Genomic DNA, 24,640 nt, shown 5'->3' with positions numbered 1-24,640 from the left:
AATTTTTGAAAAATATAACCACTAGGATATTATCATACTTAATTTAATGATAATTCCTTAATTTCTAATACTAATACCTAATAGTATTAGTATATACTTAGTGTGCATTAGTTATGGTGTATATTAGTAACTAGTATGTACTAGTAAAAATCAGTAATAGATAATAGTTATCTAAGTCTAATACTTAGTCCATATTTACATTTTTTTGTTTCAAAGATGTATTTTCAAACTGGTTGGTCTAAATCAGTTCAGATAAGATCACTTAGTTATGTGCTCTTTTTTGACAGTGCTGCCTCCTGTTTTTTCCTCAGGCTATTGATTTGTTGGAGAAATTGGGTCATTTGTCTTCTAGACTAATTTGGATTTGGCTGATTCCTTTCTCTTTGTGTCACTTAACTTGTTCTGTCCCGTTTCCTGTAAACTGATAGTAAGGCTTAGTGGCTTGGTTAGGTTTGGGTCAGATTTTTGGACAAGAATACATCACAGTGTACTGTGTACTTCCTGTTACATCACGTCGTGAGGCATGTAATGTTTGGTTGTTCCACTTTTTGGGCTACTAAGTTCGATTGGTTGGTTCAGGTATTGTCAGCCTCATCCCTGCATTTAAAAATTTTCCCTTAATCTTTAACCTAACTGTTATGGCTTCTATTGATGCTTGTTGCCTAGATTCAGTATTTCATTTGGGGTTGCAGAATGGTGATTTTCCAATTTAGTTATTCCTGCATTTATTTGCTGGACTGTAAGAACGCTTATCAACTTTTTTATTTTCGTGAAATGCTACATTTGTACAGGAAAGGCTGGAAAATTGCTCAATTCCCTCCACCTCTCTTTATTTATCAGTTCTCAGAGTAATGATTTGGTGCTCAAGCAATCTATAGAAGACACCGGTGAGGTGTTTTTCCCCCCCATCATTTTCTTTGTGTATCATTTTGAATTGGTGGATATATATATATTTTTTTGGTGAAGAAGATTGACCCTGAGGTAACATCTGTTGCCAGTCTTCCTCTATTTTTTTTTATGTGAGATGCTGCCACACCATGGCTTGATGAGTGGTGCTAGGTCTGTGCCTGGGATCTGAACCTGTGAACCCTGGGCCACTGCAGTGGAGTGCGTGAACCTTAACCACAGTGCCACTGGGCTGGCCCCTACATTGATCTTTTAAATCTAGCAACCTTGCTAAATTCTTGTTCATTGAAATTTATTTTTAGATTTTATCATCTGCAGATGGCAGTTTTTATTTTGCCTTTCAAGTCTTTATACCTTTCATTTCTTTTTCTTTCCTTACTCTGGTAGTATAGAACTCCACTGCTGTTTGAATAGACATGAGATAATGCAGTCTTTCTCTTATTCCTTACCTCAGAGGCAACACTTTCAATGTTTCACTATTGAGAATGTGATTTGCTATAGGTTTTATTTGCATATTATTATACCTTTTATTTATCAGGCTAAGGATGTTCCCTTATATTCCTATACATTTTATCGTGTATGAATGGCTGATTTTATGAAATGCTTTTCTGTATCTGTTCCCAAGATCATGTGAGTTTTCTGTCTTTAATCTGTTAATGCTAATTACATTAATTGATTTTCTAATGTTAAACCAATCTTCCATTCCTGGAATAAACTCAATTTTGTCTTGATGTATTATTATCCTTTTTGTAGTTTGTTGAATTTAATTTGCTGATATTTTCAGACTTTTACATTTATGTTTACGAGTGAGGCTGGCTTTATAGTTTTCATTTTTAGTACTGTTTCTTTGGTTTTGGTACTTGTGTTAGGCTACCCTCATAAAACAAGTTGAGGAAGTTTCTTGTTTCTATTCTCTATAGGAGTTTGTGTCAATTTTTCGTTGATTATATTGCTAGAACCCACTAATGAAACCATCTGGGTTTGGAATTTTCTTTGTGGGAAAAATTCTCAAGTGGTTTAGTTTTTAGTTCTTTGAGTAATGTGTAAGGTAAAAGTAGTAGCTTCCTGTGGTGATAGCCTGGTAGTTATAAGTGAAAAATTCAGTTGCTGATTAATATTTTTTGCTGAATGGTTTGAGTTGAGCTGTTTTATCTCCAGTTTTTGAGGTATAGCCTATATATTTTTTTGTCTGTGAGTAATTACACTTATATTGAATACAATTACATTTAAAGAAATAGATTACCTACTATATTGCCTTAATACAGTTGTTTAGATTTGTGTTTTAAGCTTCATGAGTTTGTAGGGTTTCTGAATAATGAATCTTTAAGGAGTAAAGGGCTTTGAGCTAGATATCTAAGTTCAACTTTTGGCCCGGCCACTTACTATCTTGGGTCTCTCTCTTCTAAGCCGAAGAGTCCTCATTTGTAAAACAAATACCTACTTCACATAGTTTTTGTCAGGATGAACTGGAAGTGCTTTATAAACTATGAACTATATAAAGGACAGGTTTTAAAGATAGTGAATGTAGGGAAAATGTTCAAAGAAAGAGAGAAGAAACCCTTGAGATCTGTCTGACTCCCTCCATTTTATGGGAAATAGAAGCTACTAGTGTATGTACAGAGCTGACTGCACAACCCAGGCCTTCTGCTTCTCAAATCATTGGGCTTTTCTTATTTTGCCTTCCTTCAAGTTAAATACTAGGTACTTGAGAGAAACTTTGACTTCTTTAGGTACGTAGTTGAGTGTATCATTCCCAAGAGGTTAGGCAGAAAAGTACATGTGACATTAGGGAGAAAAGGAATTTTAAGACTTTAGTTTCTTAAGTTACCAGTAATTAAAATTGCTGTCAAAGTAGTTATTGAATTTTTTCCCCAGAATTTAGACAAAGAGAGCCTTGTTATACTTTTCAGGGATTAAAATTCATCTAATATGGTAAGAGGTAAGGCCCTGTGTGGTTGCCGCATTACTGAAATTGTACGTGAAATTCAGTTGAAATTTTACTTTAAAGATTGTTACTTCAGTTATAGTTTTAGTTAAATCTTATATTTATCATGAAAACTTTCAAACTCATTGTGTTTGTAGGAGATAGTTCCTCGAAATCTGATCTGTCTACCTAATTCCTTATTGTCTCTACGTAGAGTCTTGAAAAAAATGGTTTCCTTCAAATTGTTAAGTTGATACTACTAACAGAAAGGTTTATTATCTAAGCTTTGAGGATTCAGTATATTGTTTCATATTTGTGGTGTCTTATCTTCAGGAGGGGACTTCTTCTTCTGAGTATACTGGAGATCCCAGACTGTACCCCATTCCTTCCTTCCTCCAGTATTGCCTCCTCTCCCCCTTCAAGTGCTAATCCTTATTTCTGTCTGCTCTCATTTAAGAATTTCCTCTTTCCTTCCCTTCTTCTCCTTCCTCTCCTAGGAAGTTCATTCCTGTGAAATGGTGAGGCAAATAGGGACGCATAAAAGGGAGGAACCCACGTGGTGAGACGATTTTAAAATCCCAAATGTCTTTATAGAAAATGTGTCCCATATTTTAAATGAGTTTTTACAGATTTTACTTGTCATTTTCATCACACTTGTATTTTTTTTAGATGTAATACTATCAAATGCTAGATTTTTCAGTAGCTATTTTGAATAAAAAGTTTCTAGGAACTGAACTATGTTCTTTTTGTTTAAATACTAATTTCTATGAGGATTCAATAAGCATTTATATAAAATTTATTATAATTTTGGTGACTTGAATCTGAAGGTCAAATTTAATGTTAGCTCTAATATAAGCTTGTGACTTTTTCTCTGAAAAACAGGATATTTTCTTTAAATAAAAATATTAAATCTCCTTATCACAAAGATAGAACTTGTACCTGCCATAGAGAAGGTTTAGTTTCCTTGTATAGTAAATGTTAGTTTCTTTTTAATTTTTGTGGGTATTGTTAGCTGCACTACAGTTCTACAGGTTTTCCAGAACTATGTATTTTTTATTTCTATTTCTTCATTGCTATTCAAATTTGTAATAATTTTCATCTCATGAGGGTGAGTATTTTATGCTAATTTTCCAGCTGAGGAAACTAAGAACCAAAGATGTTAAGAGGTTTGCTGAAGATTACATGGTTAGTAAATAGTGGAGTTGAGATTTGACCTCATGTCTGACTCCAAAGTTGGTGGTAGTGTGAACTGGTGATAGTTACTTGCAATTATAACGGGTATGCGTAAAATGCTGTAACAGTGGAGAATAGGAAACAAGGAAGGCTTTCTGGAAGGGGTGAATCACTTGTGAAGTGATTCTTCAGGGATCAGAATATCCTTGTATTTCCTGCTGTGAAGATTGGGTTTTATCCTTTGGGGGATTGGGAGGTCCTGAAGGATTTCAGCAGGAGGGGTGACGTGACCAACTTCGTATTTTAAAAAGATATGGTAGCCTTAAAAGGGGATACATTTGTAGTGTGGTGGTACTAGAGATAGGGAGACCATTACAAGAGGGTTCTAGGAAGAGTGATGAGGTTGCCATTAATGGCAATGATGAAGAGATGGAGAGGAGAGAACTGGATTTGAACTTTTAATAATTAGACAATATACAGATGTTGTTCTCACTCATTTTCCCTTCCTGTCAAAAATAGTGAAAGCTGAAATGGTTGTGTTTAGAAGACTGACTCACTTCTGATCATGTTCAGGTTGCTGATCCACAAAGAACTCTGCTTTTAATTGTTAAGAGTACAGCCACATTTAGGATGGAAATCACGTCTTTTAGTGACAAAGCTTTTTTTTTACAAAAAATAATTTATGCCTGGATTATTGTAATAATGTAAATGAGACTTTTCAGTATAGGAGCTACACAGTCACATTTCAGAAAGCCAAGATAATATTACTTAAAATGATCAGCTGTGTTTTATGAATGACTTCTTTCATTCCATTCTAGATCATTCTAAATCATTTCTTATAAGTTTCTGATTGAGTTCTTTAGGCAGGAAGAATGCAGTAATTGTCGGTCTTTTTGACAATGCATCCTCCTAGGTCAATTTCTAACTATTTGATGCCACCCTGCATCTTGCCCTTTCCTCATATCCTGAGCTGAAAGGGAGCTGTTGCAGTGTTCTAGTCTGTCATGTGGTAGGTGGAATTTTCTTGGATTGTCTGCAGGAACAGTCCTTCTGTTATTAATGGGGCTGGAAAAAAAAAAGTTTATAATAATATGAGTTTGGTTTTTAGTATGTAATCGATTAGAAATTTAGTTTCTATATCTAGTTATATATCTTTCTCTAAAATTACAAAATACAAAGGAAAATAGTAGTTATCTTTATGCTTGCTAATTAATAGGTCTTTTCCTCATTGATGACATCTCTGTTTAATGGAGGCTGCATACCATAGCGGAATGAACAAGAGTTCTAGAAATTAATTTTGTAATCTGCCCCATTCCATCTCACCTTGTTAGCACAGCTTTAGTTTAGATCTTGTTGCTTGAGATAATAAAATAACTTGTTTCCCTGCCTCTGGTCTGCTGTCCTTAAATCCATGTTCTGCAGCTGTCTGAATATTCTAGACACAAATCCAAGACTGTCCCACCCATGTCTCTGTGAGTCTCTTATTGCTAGTGAGTTCTGCTAAAGCTTGGAGTTGTGGCATAATCAGAGTCGCTTCTTGAACATTTAGTTTCCACGAAATCTAGCCAGTTCAACAGTTCTATTTTTTTTCTTTCTTTCTTTCTTTTTTTTTTGATGAGGAAGATTGCCCCTGAGCTAACATCTATGCCAGTCTTCCTCTACTTTGTATGTGGGACACCGCCACAGCATGGCTTGACAGGCAATGCCTAGGTCCATGTCTAGGATCCGAACCTGGAAATCCCAGGACACTGAAGTGGTGCATGCAAACTTAACTAGTGTGCCACTGGGCCAGCCCCTCAACAATTTTACTTTTGCACTTACATACACACATGCTTGATTTTTGTACAATATTTTAATGAATTTATTTCTTTTTCCTCTATGCCTCAAGCACTATTTTACTTAATTACTTCTTAATAGAATTTATTACAATACCTGATATATGTAGATCGTAATTGAGACAGGTATAAAATTACGAAAAGATAGGAAATAGGACACATTACTGATAGTAAATAAGAAAGTGGCACAGATTTCTGTCAACCATCTTCATAATACTAAAGGCCAAACTTAGCTGAGCCTTCGAAAGAGTGCTAAGAATAATAAAAGGCATTTTTGAATGTTATATTTGGAGAAAGAACAAGGAAGGCAGCAGATTATTTCTGATACTGTAATGATAATAGATAACAACAGGAAGCCAAACTCTTCACGGGTTTGATTCTCTCATTTGGTAGGAAAATAATTGAAAATGGTAGATACAAGTTATTGAGAGAGAATAGAATGAGATAGGAACTAACTGTTCCCAGTGGCCAGGATATTTTTATTCCAGGGTCTAAAAACAACTTTAATAATCCTGTTTTTATGATCTTTGAACAATGTTAGAGACTAGGAATGGTATGTGAAGGCTGACAGGTTTTTTTAAAACATTTTTTTTAGGTATAATTGACTTAATAAATGGTTCCTATTTAAAGTGTACAATTTGATGTGTTACCGTGTGTATACCCATGAAACCATCACCACATTCACAGTAATGAACATAGACATCATCCCCAAAAGTTTTCTCACACCCTTTGAGAGAGGAGACTGAGAAGGAGCAGTTGGTGAGGAGGAGAACAAAAATATTGTGTTGTCCTGGAATCTGAATGAAGAAGAGAATGATCAACTGTGGCAGATGCTTGTTGATAGGCCAAGCAACATGAGAAATGAGAACTGACCATTGGATTTAGTAATGTGGAGATTACTGGTGATTTTGACCAGGGCAGTTTTGGTGGAGTGGTGAGAGCACAAGCCTGATTGGACTATATTTTAAGAGAGAAGGGGAGGAAAGAAATTGGAGCTGGTAAGTTAGCAATGCTTTCAACAAGGTTTTCTCCAAATGGGGGAGCAAAGAAATGGGGTGGTTAGTAGAGTGAGGTTGAGAGTGTTTTGCCTTTTTTTTTTAAAGGACAAGAGGGAAAAAGCATGTTATATTCTGATGGCAGAAAATCCTTTGAGAGCAAGATGGAAAGAATGAATTCCTGGAGTAGTGCTCTTGAGGGACTCAATGGGATGAGATTTAGTTCACGAGTATAAGGGTTGGCGTTGTATAGAAACTTGGATAATTCATCTGTGCCAGTGGGCCGGAGAAACAGTGTGAAGTATAGGCACTGGGAGGTAGTTCGATGGGTTCGCTGTGAAAGTTTATGGAAGTTCTCTTGTGATTGTTTCATTTAATTTTTTTTTTCTTTCTGTGAAATATAGGAAGCAAAATCATTGCCGTGAATAAGGATGGGGACAACTTGAGGGTTGAGGATCAAGAAGATAGGAAATAGAGTGGGAGAGTGAATGGACCAGGGAGCTACAGTATTGTTTCCTGGCCACATTAAGGGTGCTGTTGAGGTCTGTGGTTATGGATTTAGGGCATTATAATCAGCAATATTTAGATGCATTGGTGTAGGTGCAGAGTAGGTGGAGAATTAGATTTTTATCAGGATTATGGCTTTGCTGACCCAGTGTAATGAGATGAGAGAAAGGCAAGGGAGTTGGGGGTGTGTGCAGAGGAGTGATTATGAGTGGCCATGGATTTAGCTATGAAAGGAGGGGAGAGAAGATATTAAGGGTGAAGGACAGTAATCTATGCAAGACATGATGGTAACTGAATAGGGCAGCGTCCAGATAATGTTTCAAAGATAGAGTCAACAGATTTCCTCAGGTTGGATGGGATGTGTGGCAGAGGAGTAGTCAAGAATGACCTTAAGAGTTTTTGGCCTTGAGCAATTGGAAGAATGCAGTTACTGTCAGCTGAAGTGCTTGGTACATTATCACATTTGATAGTTTGGTTATATTTTGTTTATTGTTCCATATAAAAAGGGAAAATTTTCTAAACATAATTTTCTAATTCTATGCTAATTTTCTAGAAAATAAGGTAAGCAAATAAATCAGCTTGATTCGTGACCACTCATTACATTTCTGTATTGATTCGCTCATTCAGTAAATACTTAGTGAGTCTTGCTGTGTTTTGGGTGGTGGTCTCAGTGATGCGAATGTAGCTCTGAACAAAACACATAGTTAAATCAATAATTTACATTGTTTTTAGTTCTAAGTGAGAAATGATATTTTGGGAAACTTATGAAATAAAAGAGATTACTGTATCTTAATGAAAATTTATATTATCTTTGTATAGAATCGCTAAATAACTGGTTTGGTTGACTATATATTTTTAGGCCAGTTTTATGTCTCTGATACTCTTCCTCCAGGAAGTTACATTATCACGCAGTTATTTTTTAGCTCACAATGATTTAAAATAATTTAAGGTATTACTGGCATATTCCAAAAAAAAAACAACAACTAAATTTGAGGGTTAATGAATTGGAATTTATTTTATATTTATGGGCCGCATGGGAAAATCTTTTTCTTTACTAGAACCTGATACCTCATTTGGACTAGAAGTGATATTCTGCCGATTGATTGCCTGAGCAGTTTCCAGTGTTTAAATCTACCCTAAGTGGAAGAAATTATACTATTTTTGAGAACATGCATGAAACATTGCACATGCTGTGGGGTAGTTCTTTTGATTAAGTCATGAGTGCCATGAGTTTTGGATAGTGGTGGAGTTGTTGGAGTAAGTGTATCTACGTTCCTAGTGAGAATTCTTTGAAGAGGAGCGGCAGTATTAATTTGTGTGCATGTATTTCAATATATAGATTAAAGCATTTCATTACTTTTAGTGTTATCTTCAATCAAATCAGGTGTTTAGAGAGAGAGAACCCCTAAAAGTTGATGACAACAAATCAGTACAACTGAAGAGTTGGAGTAAGTGCTTTCAAAGACAAGTGGTGACTCTAGGGAGTATTGTAGTTACTGTTAGGAACAGTGTTTGCTACAGAATCTCCAGTAACTCTCTGTAACTTGGAACTCCTTTCACCACTTCTCACATATTTTAAAGCAGAAATAGATGTTAGAATTATATGGTGTGAAAAATCATGTGAAAAGAATGGATAGAAAAGACTATATTGGGGAATAAAGTTACTGATCATCAGAGTTAGGTGTCAGGTCTCTCACAAACTATTAAACAGATGCTTTGCCTGATTTTGCTTTTTGCGTGAAGGCCCTTTGCAGGCTGCTAATGAGTGCTGACATCTTCAGTTTCTGTCTGCTGCTTTTGGATGTCTTAAAGAGAATATTTAAGAAAATTCTAGGGAGATATAAATTCAGAGACACCATTATAATATTTTCTGCTGTTTTACTTATCAATAAGGATTTTGGTAAACTTTGTAACTTTACATTGCTTTAGAGCCCTGTGTGTTGGAAGCTTAATTGGCAAACCTTTAATGTGAAGGGTTTTATGAGACTTCTCCCCCACCAAACCAGACCAGACCAGATGACTGGCTATCTGTTTTTGAAGGTTATTTCTATATGAAAAAGAATTGATTGGCTCTTTCTTTCTGCATTCTATAGGCAGTTCCCAACTTAGAAATATTGATTTATAACTATTTTGAACATCAAGTCTCTGGTTTTAGCCTCATTTCTCTCCTGTGGCCACCATCACATTGCACATATGCCTGACTCTCCCCTTTTCCGTTGAGTGAAGTATAGTTTTGTGAATCTTTCTTCTGTTACTATGGAACAGTACATGGAAGGGGAATTACCCATTTTTGTTGCTGAGACCAAAGATGGGACAATGGACTCTGCTTCCCAGTTGGAAATGTGAATTTGTCTCCACTTAGAAATGTTAAGAACTTTCTAAAATAATTGTTTGAACAAACAGAAAAATTCAATAAGGACACAGCAAAACTTATAGCTACATGAACATTTTCTTTTTCAAAATAGTAATTTTTGGAGATTATATACTTGTAGTAAGTACTGCTTTTAATAAACCTGCTTTTAGAGTTCCTGTTTTGGAATTTGTCTTCAGAATATTCTTTTTGGGTATTTTTAAAACTAGGAAGTCTTTTTGTTTTGACAGTTTGTGGGACATAGGGAAAAATAAAGTTCTTTGGATTTGGACAGACCTGGGTTGAATTTCAGCAAAGTGATTAAGCAGCTATTTGACCTTGGGCTGTTTGACCTAAATTACTTTACCTGTGAGAATCTTGTTTTATTCATCATGAGAAGCAGCAGCATGATCCCAACATGGCAGGTTGGGAGAAGTTGAATTAGATAACCAAGTAAAGCACCCTGGTATATAATAGTTACCCAATAATTGCTCTATTCCCTCTTTGCCTTTTCTTTTTGTATTTTAGGGTGTATTTGGCTTTGGAGTCAGCCAAAAAATATTTAGAGATAAGTTAAATTAAAAAAATGATATTTTTCATATCTGTTAAGGTAGTGGTAATATAATAGGAAGATGATTTAGATTGCAGGAGACTTAGCATTGAATTCCTACTGTGCCCAGCTCATTCCTATGGGCACCTTACCTTTCTGGATAATAGTAATAGGTATCTGTTGAGTGTTGTTTCTTGAGTTCCAAATATGTGCCACATACTGTGTTAGATGTTTTATATATAGGTATCTCATTTAATTCTAACAACAACCTTGCAAGGTTGCTTTTATTCCCATTCTACAGATGAGGAAGTTAAGGCAAGGAGTTAAATAAAACTTTCCTGAGGTTATACAATAAATGGCAGGATGAGAATGAATTGAAAGTTCTTTTTTCCTCCTCTAGACTACTCAACCTTTCCGATCTGTAAAATTGGGATACTAATTTTATTTTACACGATTGTTGTTAAGTTCTTGCACTGAGAGAGGTGTGAAACAGGGTCATGCTCTTGGATCAATGCCTGGCGGTAACTGCAACTTTCTCTTCATTTCCCAAGTGTTGATGTGCGTAGGATAGTATTAGTGATGTTTGCTATAGTTTGTGTTTTGGTTGTACCTTTTTTTAGAAAATGTTTTTATTGAAGTAAGATATACATAATATAAAATTTACAATTTTAACCATTTTTAAGTGCACAATTCACTGATATTAAGTGCATTCAGAATGTTCTGGTTGTAACTTTGAATTATATTCTTCCCTCCAAAACAACATAGAATAAATAAAAATAAGCAAAGCTATTGTACTGCTTTGTGCACATAATGTTGTTAATCAAAATGTTAGTGGCATGAGATACTGTCTCGAAAGAGGCTGACCTTGAAATCCTGATTCCCAATTTTGGTTATGTTGCTTTTGGTTGTATATGTCAATAAGATCTTTGGAGATAAGTTGGGATTGCTTCTGTGATTCTGTGTATTTGTATGCACCCAAATCCTTCTCTTTTGTTTAAAATATTTTTCGTTGATTTTTATAGCATCCTGGGATATCAGGAGTCAATAAGTGTATCCATACACCTTTTTCTTTTTTCTTTTTTTGCACCTAGTCAACAGTATTTTCCCATATAGGACAGATGCAACAAGGTTATAGACAGATATATTACTGCTTTCTAGGAGTTTATAGTATAAAACAAAATGGAAAAAATTAGGTAACTGTCAGTGAATATAGAGAGAAATACAGCTGCATAAATACTCCTCCTCGTCATTTATTGACATACATTGAAGGACCATATTGGTTAACCATGAATGTAAGTGTAGATATTTTTTGGATAGGGGAGTTTGTTGGTAAATAAATTGCATGTTAAGATAGCTTTGAGGCAGAGGTATTACCTTCTGTCTCCTACCTTTAGAAGGGCTTTTTGACAAGATTAGCAGGAAATTTTTGAGATGGCAAGGACAAGATGCTTTGTGTGGGTGGGGGAATAAGTGGCAGTGAAATAATCGGAAGATAGCAAATTGAAAAATGTCCCTGGAAAGTGGGAAGGGATCTAAGTAACTGAATTTGTATGACATAGTCTATTTAAACCACTTGGAAAGTATAGTTGAACTTAGCAGTTTTTCTGGGAAATTTTTAGCCGACGATCAGGGGAAACTTCTTTCTTTTTACAAAGGTCCAGACTAGTTAATAGACACTTTTTATACAAAGTCAATGATTAGAGATTCAGAGCTCCAGGATGCAGTCATCGGTCAGAAGCGGTTTCAAAGAAAAGGCCCTTTATTTTCTGTTCAATATAGCACCGAAGCCGTGATTAGATACATCTGCAGTGGTTTCTCAGCCCTCTATTGATAAGGTCTGTCTCCTTTAACTGTTGAACTTTTCAGAAGTCCTAGTAAATATTAGAGATTCTAAGCATTTTATAGCATCCTGGTATAGCATTGTGTATACCAATTACAACTTTCTCATTTGTTGTTTTGGTATGTAATACGCTCTTTTGTGAGGAAGATCGGCCCTGAGCTAGCATCTGTTACCAGTCTTCGTCTGTTTTATGTGGTATGCTGTCAGGGCGTGGCTTGACAAGTGGTGCTGAGTCTGTGCCCTGCATCTGAACCTGCGAACCCTGGGCCACTGAAGTGGAGTGCGTAAACTTAACACTACACCACTGGGCCAGGTGCACGTAATGTGCTCTTAGTAAATGTTAGTGTATTTTGAATAGCTACTGTATACCAGATAATATAGTAGGTAATTGGTTGAAACTCACTTCTCTCTGAAAATGTATGCAGCAGCTTTTATTATTTACTTATTAGATTTTTTGAGAAATATCCTTTAAGGCTACTATACGCTAAGTGTTGGTGGTGTGCTACACACTGGGAGTATAAGGGGAATAAAAAAGACTCTGCCCTAACGAGGCTATCAGAAGAGAAAGAAGACATTATTCACTTCTTTTTTGAGTTTGAATTAGATAGTTGGTTTATTGAAAAATGACACCAAAGAATTATCTCTGAATATTTTAGAGAAAATTTACTCTCAAAATATTCAGATTGAAGTATTTGATTTGATAAATGCTTAAACTATTAATGGAAGTACTAAATACAAACAATATTTATTTAAAAAATTTCTCTCAGTAGTGGTAATTAAGAAAATCCTAATCATGAGACTCACAAATAGTTGCCAGTGTGGTAAGCCAGGGTCTTGGCAGTATATGATGTTGCGCATTGTTAATGGGCTACAGTTTGGTTTGTGATTAAGAGTTGGCTGGCTCCCCCTTCTTAGTTGTTATGTTCTGCTTGAAATTTGCTGACCTTAAAGGTATTGTTGGAGGGAAACTACTCTAAAGACTGGATTTACTTTTTCAGCTTCATTTATTTCTTAAGCTCTTATTTTCTGAGGTTTCTGAGCTGTGTTCCTTACATATATCAACTGACTGGAATGACAAAATATAGAATATGGCATACATATTTATTCCTCTAGTGAAGGCTAAATGGAATCACATTTGACACATTTTGTAGCACTGGTTTTTGGTCTGGCTCAGTCACATAGAAGAGAAGTGTACCTTTGTTTTACCTAGACTTCTAGGCCTGAAATGTCAGTCATATTTGTCTCCTTTCTCTCACTACATTCAGTTGTCACTTAAGTATGACGTTTTCTTTCTGTCCTCACTGCCATGATTGTAGTTTATATTGTTACTTCCTGCCTGGACTGTTGACATAGGCATTTGTTGGTAACAAGCATGTAATCTAAGGCTATAGTTTCATCTTTTGATTAACATAAAACTGACTATATACGAAAGCATTTTTTGAATTTGCAAGTACTACACAAAATCTAAGTTGTAATTTCTCTCTATTACATTTCTCATCATGTCACAATCCTACTTAAAAATCATCAGTGGCTTCTTTTAAACTCCTCTTTCTGAGGTTCATTGTCCTTCACTGACTGATAGCCCTAGGCTATGTTTCCAGATTCACATCCTACTGCTCCTTTACCCATCACTTGCTAGTGTTTTCGTCCTCCTTTTGGGGAGTACTGTTGGCACAGGGAGGACAATTCTTTGTTGTGTGGGACTGGCCTGTGCATTGTAGTTACTTAACATCCTTTGTCTCCCCCTCCTTACTGAATGCCGGTAGCAGCAGTGGGAGGAGCACTAAATAGCTCTCTAAATTGAGAACTAGTCTGCTGGCTGAACTACTCTTTGTAGGTCCCAGACTCATTTTATGTCCTGGTTGAATTTGTTCTTGTTTTACCTTCTTCTAACCCCACTTATTAAAATCTAATTTGTCTTTCTTAATGCTACCCAAAATGCAGTTGTTTGCATGTGAAAGTCAAGCATAATTATTTATTAGGTGTAGTAATATATAGTAATAATATACATATAATAATAGTAATAATATATAGTAATCATTAAAACAGGTATGGTCTTTGCCCTCATGAAGTTTTATCTTTACTGCTAGAGTATAAGAACCTTGAGGAAGACCATCTTAAATATTTTAGAGTTTCCCTTGATTATTTTTGCATAATATGTTGTATATTTTGTTCAGTAAATATTTAAACAGCAATATTTGACAATGAATAAATAGACTTTATACTTTAGGCTCTGGGGGCCCACTGAGTAGTTTTGATCAGAGGAGTAATGTTATTAGAGTTCTATTAACTACTTAGATCAGTGCCATAAAGAAGTGAGGAGTTGTCATTTTCTCCGTCTTAGTTTTCTAATCAGCCAGGTAACTTCTTGAAAAAATTTTCTCTTCCAAACATATGTATTGAAAAACTAATTAGGTAAGTAAATCAGTAAACAAATATTTTTTTGAACACCTACTATATGCCAAACACTGTTCTAGGCTGTGGAGGAAGAGCAATGATCAAAACAATGCCTGTGATCTCATGATTGCGTTATAGTGGGGAAATTGGACAGTAAGCAAATAAAAAACCCACATAATCTAGTGCATTGTGATAAAGTACCGTGAAGAAAAATAAAGCAAGCAGAGAGAGAGTAAAGGAGAAGACTATCTTAGATAGGGAAATGAGACGGCCTTTGAGGGGAAACATTTGAGTTGGAATGAAAGGAGTTGCCCAACCAGGAGTGTACTGGGGAGAAAACTCTGCAAACTGCAAGTAGGAGCTTTCAGTGAGTAATTTATTAATATTTTTCTCCTTTTCTGTCACTTTAGAATAGTCTGTAGATCCCTCCATAATGTGGCCCTCACTGACGTTGTCAGTCTTTTCTCTTATCTAATTACATGGGAATAATAGTGCCTACTTTATAGGCAAAGTGAAAAGTATGATCTTTAATTTATATATATTTATATAATAGACACTGCATAATAGTTGTCATTATTCTTTTGTTGTATAATAACTATTAGCAGCTTTTGTTCTACATGTCTTCCTAGAGCACACTTGCTCATCTTTCATGAATCAATGTAAAGATCACTTCCTCCTTGAATCTTTTCTTGCTGTGCCTGTAGACAGGACTACTCCCTGGTTTTGTCACCATTTTATTTTTATTACATGTCTGTTATTGCACCGGCCATATTTAACTTTATTTGTTTTTAGGTTTTATATACCTGGTTTCCAACCTGGAGTCTGGCATTTATTTATTTGCTAGATAAATAACTTGTATTCAGAAGTTCATTTATTTGGTTTCTAGTATTTATATATATTTAAACTATTCAACAAGTATGTCAGTCACTGTGGTAATCATATGCTTATTAATAAGATTTCTTCAAGGGGAGTGTGAAATGAAGTGAAGATACATTATTGTCAAAAGGAAAAGTAATGTAGGAAGTATAAGTATGTATTTTAGATTATGAATATCATTTATGAACTTCTAGGATCCCCTTCTGTGGGACACATTGATGCTTCTTGGTGCTCTCAGCAACTCATCCAGGTCCTAGCAGTATCTACAATAGCAATACTTTATTCTTCTCTGACAGTGGTGACGCTGACCCATTTATGTTCATCATACTGACACTTGAACATGGATTGGAGTCTTGAAGACTAGGTTTGAATCCCAGCTCTTGTCGTTTCTAGGAGTCTGATCTTAAGCAAGTTACTCACGAGTTTCATTTTTTCATCTGAAAAATAGAGATAATACATGCCCCACACAGCGTTGTAGGGATTAAATTATGTACGTAAAATAGCATTGGTTTCTAGAATGTAGTAAATGTTTTTTCTTCAGTGAAATCATTTTAATTCATTTAACTTTATTTCTGTGGAATCAGACTGAGCATTTGTTTGGCTTTGAGTGGAGGAAGAAAAGGTGGAATTTAACAATAGTGTTGATTGCGGACTTTGGTTAAGATTTATTCTGTTCAGCTGATTCCTTTTTCCTTAGTGGAAAGTGCTGGTCTTGATCCAGAGAAAAAAGGAATTCTCAGTTTATAATGCTAAAAAGATATATCATGTTGCATTTAATACAAGGTAAGGGCACTCAGGGGAGGAAATTTGTCTTAGTTGGTCACATAGGGTGCCTAGTACCAAGCACGGGGCCTGGCACATTACAGGCACTCTGTAGCATGTTTAAATGAACGAGTGAATTTCTGTTTTGATGAGAAACATCTGCTGGCTATGGAGTACATGATGTACACTGGTGCATTTTGGGTAGTTAAGGTAGATGTCTATGAGATGTTGGCAGAGGAGAAAGATTTTGGTATTTTAGCAGTTGTCTTTGAAACCATTATACCTGATTCATTATATGCATGGATCTTTTATAAGAGTTTATGTATTTTAAGAGAAATTTAGGTCAGCTTAATTTGAATTAAAATGATCACTTGTGCTGAATTAACCTAGAAGGGAAACAAGTGAGAAAGAAATGAAAAGGACTTTATAATAGGTAATAGAGTTCAGAATTCACAGCTATTCTAAGTTAGATTTTAGGCCTTAAGTCATTTTACCAAAAGTAAATAAAATTTTATGTGGAGAAATGGATCACTCTTGCCATATCCTCAATTCCTGTCTTTCCTTTCCTTCTGCTGCTCCAACTTGCCTCCTCCATTCCTTGGAGGCATGAAATGTTGAGTGCAGCCAGGATCACAGTAGCATTTCCTGACTGCTGTGCCTCCCAGTCTTGCCTCGATCCTATCTATTTTCCGCTGTCACCAGAACGGTCCTTTTATAATGAATCTGATTGTATTAGTCCTCTCCTTGAAATCCCTTATGGGCTTATCATAGTTTTTAGGATAAAACTCCAAATTCCTTAATATCTGACCCCTTCTTACCCATCACCTACCTGATCCCCTGTCTTTTTTCCACATGTTCTTTGTACTCCAAACATATAAACAGTTGCATTTCTCTGAATATTCCATGTTCTTTTCATGCCACTGAACATATGATGTTTCTTTTTTCCAGGCTTGCGTTTCTCTCCTTCCCAAGGTCAACTACAGGTCACTTAAAACTCCCCAGGGTTACCTCTAGAAAACTTCTGACTTTTCCTTCGTAGTCTGGATTAGGTGCCCTTCCTCCATGCTCTCATAACACTCTACAATTAATCTTCTCAGTGGTAGCTAACCAAATATATTGTGGTAGTCTGCATGCCTTCTTTCTCACTAGACTGTGAGCTTTTTTGAGTACAGGATACTGTTATCTATTTAATGCCTAATGCCTGTCACTGATTTGTACAGTATAGAAGCCTAGAACTTTGTGATTTAATGTCTGAAGTAACAGAATTTATCAGGGGGCACAAAATGTACCCAGCTAAGTCCTGAGTATTATGTGAACATGTGAGAAACGGCAGAACATGGTTTCTGCCCTGTTCATAAGCATAGTTGTATGAACAAAATGACACATAAAGCAATTGGAGACTAGTAAAGTACATCATTAAGTGAGGATTTAGGTAGAATGATTTGAGAATAAAGATATAATCGAAAATTTCAAATCTGTTGGCGTTTCTTGTCTGCTCTTTACTCTTTTTCTCCTTAATACTTACCCCTACTAACATGCTATGCCTTTTACTTATTTATTTTGCTATGCTCACCTCCTCAACTAGAATGTAAGTTTTATGAAGAATTTTTATCTCTTCTGTTCACTATGGTATTTCTAATGCCTGACACATGGGAGGTGCTCAGTAGATTTTTGTTGAATGGATGGAGTGGTGTTCAGAGAAGGAAATAATTACCAGGAGATAGTATTTCTGAAATACTTCATGGACAAGTTACATCCTGAAGTAGACCTTGAAAGATAGTGTTTTATTAAATAACTTGTTTATTAAATAAGTTAAGTAAAAAATTACCAATTTCATTTTTATAGGAATTTTTTTCAGGTCATATGTTCTTCCTAACTTTCTCTTAAAGCTTTATAAAGTTTCTTCAGCCCTCACTGTTGACTTCTCTTAGAGAGTTTGACAACAAAGCCTATTTAATTAGAGTGAGTGATGCTGGCCCTTTCCTTATATACTAGTTGCAATAACACTTTCACTTCATATGTTTATTAGCAAAATAAAATATGTGTAAAAAAATGTGTAAAATATCTGTAAAATATGTGTAAAAAAATGTGTAAAAAAATCTGCTGGAGGGTATAGCACATTGTGTACACATCTTCTTTATACCATATGTTATGATACCTGAGAGTTTATCTTTTACTTTACATCCATTCAGAATAATTACAAATGAATTCGAAATCACAGGCATATCAAGGTTCTAGTGGTTTTGTGGATTATGGATGATAATTGACCATTATGCATATAACTTCTTAGATTTTAGCAAATCTTGATCAGAGTTGTAAATATTTATATATACAGGTATAGGTCACATAACTTATAATTGCATTTTGCGTTTTTTTAGAATTTCCTTTTCTGTTTCCTTGCCTTCCAAGACTAAAGAAATTAAAATTAGATTTTGAATTAGAACTATTAAAAATGTTAAATCACCAAAATGGGTTATAACTGGAACATGTAGGTAATACAGGTTTGCATTGTTCTTTAGAAAAAAAGTTATTAGTATTTATGGTCTCCAGCACTGGTTTTTCTTGCAATTTTTTTTCCTAAGCACAGAATTAGATATTCTTAAGCTGTTATAGTTGCAGTAGAGCTTAGTAAGCATCTAGTCTACTCACTTTATTTTAGAGGTGAGGTAACTAAGATACAAGGACAAGTGATTTGTCCACATCAGTTAATTCATAACAGGGCCAGAATGATAAACTGATTTTTAACTACTGTTGAGGAGATAATCAAATTTTGGCTAACCCTTCTATCATGCTAATAACCACTTTAAATTTTAAGCCCATACTATTTCTAGAAATACATGTCAATCTGATGACATTTTGAAAGGATATTATTTTAGTGACCTGGTTGAATAGTGGAAGTACGTTTGTGGAATTTGTCAATCTACCATCAGCCAGATTGGATGAGTGAAGTTTGGCAGTACTTTTCCATTTTGGTACATAGGCTGTTTACTGTTTAAATCAATAGGAGGTAATTTTTATTAAGCTGATTTTTTAAGTCATTAATAACCCTACATACTCTCTAAATTGTTAGTTTTTAACAACCTGAATGTGAGGATTTACACATTTTCCATAGGAACAGGTTTAACCAATAAATGTATATTAAGGAAAACATGAGGAACAAAATTTTTAACAATTCAGTCTTTTTCTGTTGGATTTTCCTTGTTGAATTTAAGAAGTTATATATTTAAAAATACCATGAGTGGACTCTTGGATTCTCTTAAGAAGAAAAAATGAAAAAAAAGTTTCTAAGGATCATGTGAATATTCTACATTTCCTTTTCTTGTATTATTTGTGATATTTTCCTAGGAGTTACATTTTAATTAAACTGGATTATATAAAAATTACACCTTGTATTCTGTGATTTCTTTTTTTTTAAGGAGGGAGTTCATTTGTTTCTTGGGGGAATAATTAATAAATATAATGGGTTGGATAAGAAGAAAATGGTTGGGGATATGGAACAATGTAGGCAACCTGAAGTTAGTACTGGTGTAACTCCTGGTTGTAGCTGCCTAATATCAAGGAAATTCAATTATTTATTTTCAGTCAATTGTGTTCATATATTATACTTTTCATGTGAAGAATACTCTGCTAGACTCTTTAAAGCCTCTTAGGTTGACTTAGTCTGAAGTTTAATTTGTTGGTCTTCTTTTAAATTACATTCCCTTAGCTGTAGCCTCTGTTTTGGCATGGCAAGTTAGTAATTGCTCTTTGTTCTATTTCAGATCCCTGCATGTCACTGAGTCCACCGTGCTTCACAGAAGAAGATAGATTTAGTCTGGAAGCTCTTCAAACAATTCATAAACAAATGGATGATGACAAAGATGGTGGAATTGAAGTAGATGAAAGTGTTGAAGTAGGTGGAAAAACCTTTTCCCTTGTATTCTCTTAAAACAGAATGACCGTTTTTAGTCTTAAATTTTCCTGTTATTCCTTATCTGACTCAGCTCCTTCATCTTCAGCATCTTTAGTTTTTCTCTTTACGTTTTAATTTTATCTTTAGTTTTTCTCTTTACGTTTTAATTTTACTCTTTGTATTTACATGGTTTTCCTTTTCTCTTTTTTCTCATATGTATACAAGTCTTCCCAATTTTATAAGAATCTTCAGTCTCATGTTCTTGGATTTCTCAAACATACATCCTATTTTGATTATATCAGTTATTATTGGTGCTTTACAAATCACCACAAAATCTAGTGGTTTAATACGACAACAGTTTATTATTTCTCCTGAGTCTCTGAGTTGACTGGGCTCAGCTGGGCACTTTTTCTGTTCCCTTAGGTGTAGGCTGAGGTCACTATGGCAGTTGTGTCAGTTGGGAGCTCTGCTGGGGCTGGAATATCTGAGATGACGTCATCTCTTATCCTTCAGAGTCTCTCTCCATTCTGGAGTCTAGCTCAAGCTTCCTTACAGCATGGCAGCTGGCTGCGAGTGGCAGTGCTCCAAGAAAACAAGTTCCTGTGTGAAAGTGCTTATCATGCCTCTGTTTGCCAATGCCTGTTTATCAAATGGGCTTAACACAAGTTATTTGGCTAAACTCAGAGTCTGTGTGGGAGAGGATCAAACAAGGGTATAAATACCAGGAAAAGGGTTTTATTGGGGGTCATCAATGTATTAATCTGCTCTACTCACTGTACAAGTAAATAATGCTTTATTTCTTAAGCATTCTCATCTTAACCCCTGTCTGGTGTCCCTCTTAGTTTCTCTGTAGAAGTTGTTTTCTTTATTCAGCTGTGGTTTCATTCTAACCGAATCCCCTGGTCATTTTTTCAGGCCTCTTCAACCTCTTTGTTGTATTTGTCACTGTTGAAATGCTTCTCTTTTAGTTTATATAATACTAAATTACATTATTATCTAATGTTATATAATAATGACATCCTCTGATCACATTGTTATCTGACAGTAACATTCTCTCAAGATCAGTTCTTAACCTGCGGTATAAAACTTTTACCTTGAGAATGCTTATCCATTTTTAGGTTGCTCCTAATTCCTCTGTCTCTAAGCCAGTCCAGATTCGTGACCTATGTGTATTGCTTTCTGCCTGATATCTTGTGAGGACTCTTACTTTTGCTTTCAACTTAGTTTGTCTAAATCAAAATCCCAGCTCTTCTCTTTGAAACGCTTCACTGTTCAATGGCACTTCTGGACCTACTTCTCCTCAATTCTTATTCTTCTAAATCAGGAGTTGGCAGACATTTTCTGTAAAGGGCCAAGGTACGGGTGGAAATGTGTTCCCCCTCAAACCATACTTTGAAGCCCTAACCTCTAGTACCTCAGAATGTGACCTTATTTGGAAAGAAGGTCATTTCAGATGTAATTAGTTAAGATGAGGCTATACCGGAGTACTGTGGGCCAGTAATCCAATATGACTAGTGTCATTGTAAGAGAGGAGAACACCATGTGGAGATACAGACACAGGGGAGAAGATGATCATATGACAGTGGAGGCAGAGATTGGAGTTAGGCAACTACAAGTCAACGAATGACAAGAATTGCTAGTGGCAGCAGAAGCTATGAGAAAGGCATGGAAATTATTGTCCCCTTAGAGCCTTAGAGGATGGCCCTGCTTATACTTTGATTTTAGACTTAGAGCCTCCAGAACCGTGAGAGAATAAATTTCTGTTCTTTTAAGCAATCCGGTTTGTAGTACTTTATTACAGCAGCCCTAGGAAACTAATACAGGCCAGCTAGTAAATACTTTAGATTTTGTGGGCCATATGGTCTCTGCTGTAACTACTCAACTTTCCCGTTGTAGTGCCAAGCAGCCATAGACAATACATGAACTAATGGGCATGGCTGTGTTCCAGTAAAGCTTTATTTGCAAAAACAGGCAGCAGGCTGTAGTTTGCTAACCCCTTCTGTCTTGTGTTCTTAAAATTGATTTCTTTTTCTTCCTTTCTCACTTCTCTGTTCTAGTTGTTTACATGCTCTGTTTTAATCTGGGGGTTTATTATTTTGTGCCTAGATTATTACCTCTAAGTTTTTCTTCTCCAATCCATCATGCATGTCACTTGGAGAGTGTTTTCTCTAGCTAAGAAACTTAACAATGATTTCTTATTGTTTATTAGATCAGGTAATAACTCTTCAGTCTTAAAGTTAATGTCTCAGCATCATCTGATTTCTGCTTACTGAGATAATCTCTTCTCATTGTGATTAAATTGTTTTGGTTAGAGCTCAGTTCCATTAATACCATAATCATAGCTTTCAGTTCTAAATAGTCCAATTTATTTTATTCATTTCTAGAACCACAGATGACAGGATAATCCTATTTTACATTGTTTCTAACTTAAAAAGTATTTGAAGTATGTAAATATATTCTCTTGGTCATGAAGTACAGTGAAATGAAATTGGATTATCAAGAGTTTTACTGTTGCTAGAAAATAAAGTAGTTGTCATTTATTGTGGGTCATTTTATTATATCGAGTAGTTCATTCTCTCAACATCATCATCATTCCTTCTCTCTGTCCCAATAAGTGCACGCGCACGCACACACACACATTAAAACAAGCTATAAGACTACTTTTTAGTAATAATACTTGGGATTATTAGTGATGAATTGTTCTTTCTAATCCTCCCAAGGTTGTCTAAGTGGTTTATTTAGTTGCCAATATAGTTGCTTAAGAATGTGAATATCAAATATGTGAACATAAACTCTATTTACTTTATAAATTATTACTATCCTTATAAATTATGGATTAAATAGAATTTATATTTGCATATTTGATTCTCTTTGTAGAGAGAATTATTCTCTAGGCTAAATAGATTTCCTAAAATAATTGTTCTACATTTTTTTAGTCATTTACAGTATGACAGTATTAGTTTTATCAAATTCCATGTCAGCTCTGAGAGTGAATAGTGTTTTAATGAATGCCCTGTGCAGTTTTCTAATTGTGTCCAGCAATTAAATTGGAGATAACTTTTAGCATTAAACCTTGTGGTGCTGTACTGAAAGGACATAATTTTCAGTTATCACACTGATGGTGCTAAGTTTTCCTTTGATGTTAGTATTGCTTGAGGACCTAATCATTGCTTAGCTTTGTTTTAGGTTAGGAAACATATTAATGCTGAAGGATTATTTTATGGGGAGGGAGAAGTGGGATTGAAAGAGCATATGTGATTAATTTTGAGAGTTTTAGTCTTATAAAATATTTGAAAATACTGGTGTACAGTTTCACTTTTTAAAGGTTGAATAGTTTTAGATAGCTGCATTTCAGAAATTACAGATTGACATATTAAGATTGGTTAATTTTAGGCCTAGAAAAAGGCTAAATTCTTTATATTAAAAAATCACTTTTGTTAATTGATATATCAAGTTATAAATATTGCTACTCTTGGTTGTTTTCTGACGCCAACCAATTCTTTAATTCTCCGACACCACGTGGGTTTCCAGTAACTCATTTCAGTTCTGGCACCATCCCACCGAACTGCCCCCACTTCAGATGCCAGTCACAAGTCTCGGGTCATGCATACTTCTGACCAACTGTCTATAAATCTTGGATTCCCATGACTCCTTCCTCAGGTTTGATAATATGCTGGAGTGGCTCACAGAACTCAGGAAAACACTTTACGTAGGTTTACTGGTTTATTATCATGAAGAATACAACTTGGCACAGCCAAATGGAAAGGATGGATAGGACAAGGTATGGTAGGAGGGGCACAGAGCTTCCATGCCCACTCTGGACATGCCACCATCCCACCACCTCCATATGTTCACCAACATGGAAGCTCTCTGGATCTTGAAGTTCAAAAGTTTTTACATAGCTCAGTTTCCCTAGAGGTCAGGTGGGTGGGACTGAAAGTTCCAACCCCCTAATCACTTGGTCTTTCTGGTGACCAGCCTCATCCTGAGGTGATCCAGGGGCCATAAGTCATCTCATTAGCATGAATTCAGGTGTGATCCAAAGGGGTGAAAGACATTCCTATCACTTAGGAAATTCCAAGAGTTTTAAGAGCTCTGTGCCAGGAATCAGGGACAAAGACCAAATATAGTTCTTATGATATCACACTTACAAAAATATTTAAATCTGAAAAAAGTGTACATTTTCTTAATCATTAAAAATACCTTCAAAGGAAAGATCTGGTAAAATTGTATATATATAGACAGAGAGGTTTTAAGTAAGCTTATGCAGATATTTGACAGCCTATTTGAATATATTTGATTGCGTAATAGTTCCTAGACTTGAGTTATTTTAATCGTTTTTACCTCATCATCAGATATTAAATGCTCAAACCTATGAAATGTTATCATTATCACTGTGCCAGACAGAGTAAGTGTACATGGCTATGTAATTTATACTTCAATGGAGTTCTTATTGAGTCTTTTAAATTTCAGTGGAATTGCAAACATTTTGTAATAAAAGTTAGGACTAAAAACTTTATATTAAAAAGTAAGACACGTTAAAAGAGCTTAGAATTCTATCAGTATGATAGATGAACTTGAACGATTAGAAAAAGATGATCTCTTTCTCTCTGTATTTCTTCTAATATTAACA

General features: G+C 35.3%; 1 protein-coding gene across 3 annotated transcripts in view; it reads left to right on the top strand.

Annotated features, from left to right (window-relative positions):
* The window catches only part of STIM2 (stromal interaction molecule 2), a 172,185-nt gene that overhangs the window by 46,869 nt on the left and 100,676 nt on the right, over positions 1–24,640 (top strand). For all 3 annotated transcript variants that reach the window (XM_044767670.2, XM_044767669.2, XM_070506103.1), the window contains exon 2: positions 19,877–20,007. In XM_044767670.2, the coding sequence (XP_044623605.2) occupies positions 19,877–20,007 (131 nt within the window). The remainder of the gene's footprint in view (positions 1–19,876; positions 20,008–24,640) is intronic.

Source organism: Equus asinus, chromosome 3, assembly GCF_041296235.1.
Source record: "Equus asinus isolate D_3611 breed Donkey chromosome 3, EquAss-T2T_v2, whole genome shotgun sequence".
Classification (NCBI taxonomy): domain Eukaryota; kingdom Metazoa; phylum Chordata; class Mammalia; order Perissodactyla; family Equidae; genus Equus; species Equus asinus.
This window is presented reverse-complemented; position numbering and strand designations above follow the sequence as displayed.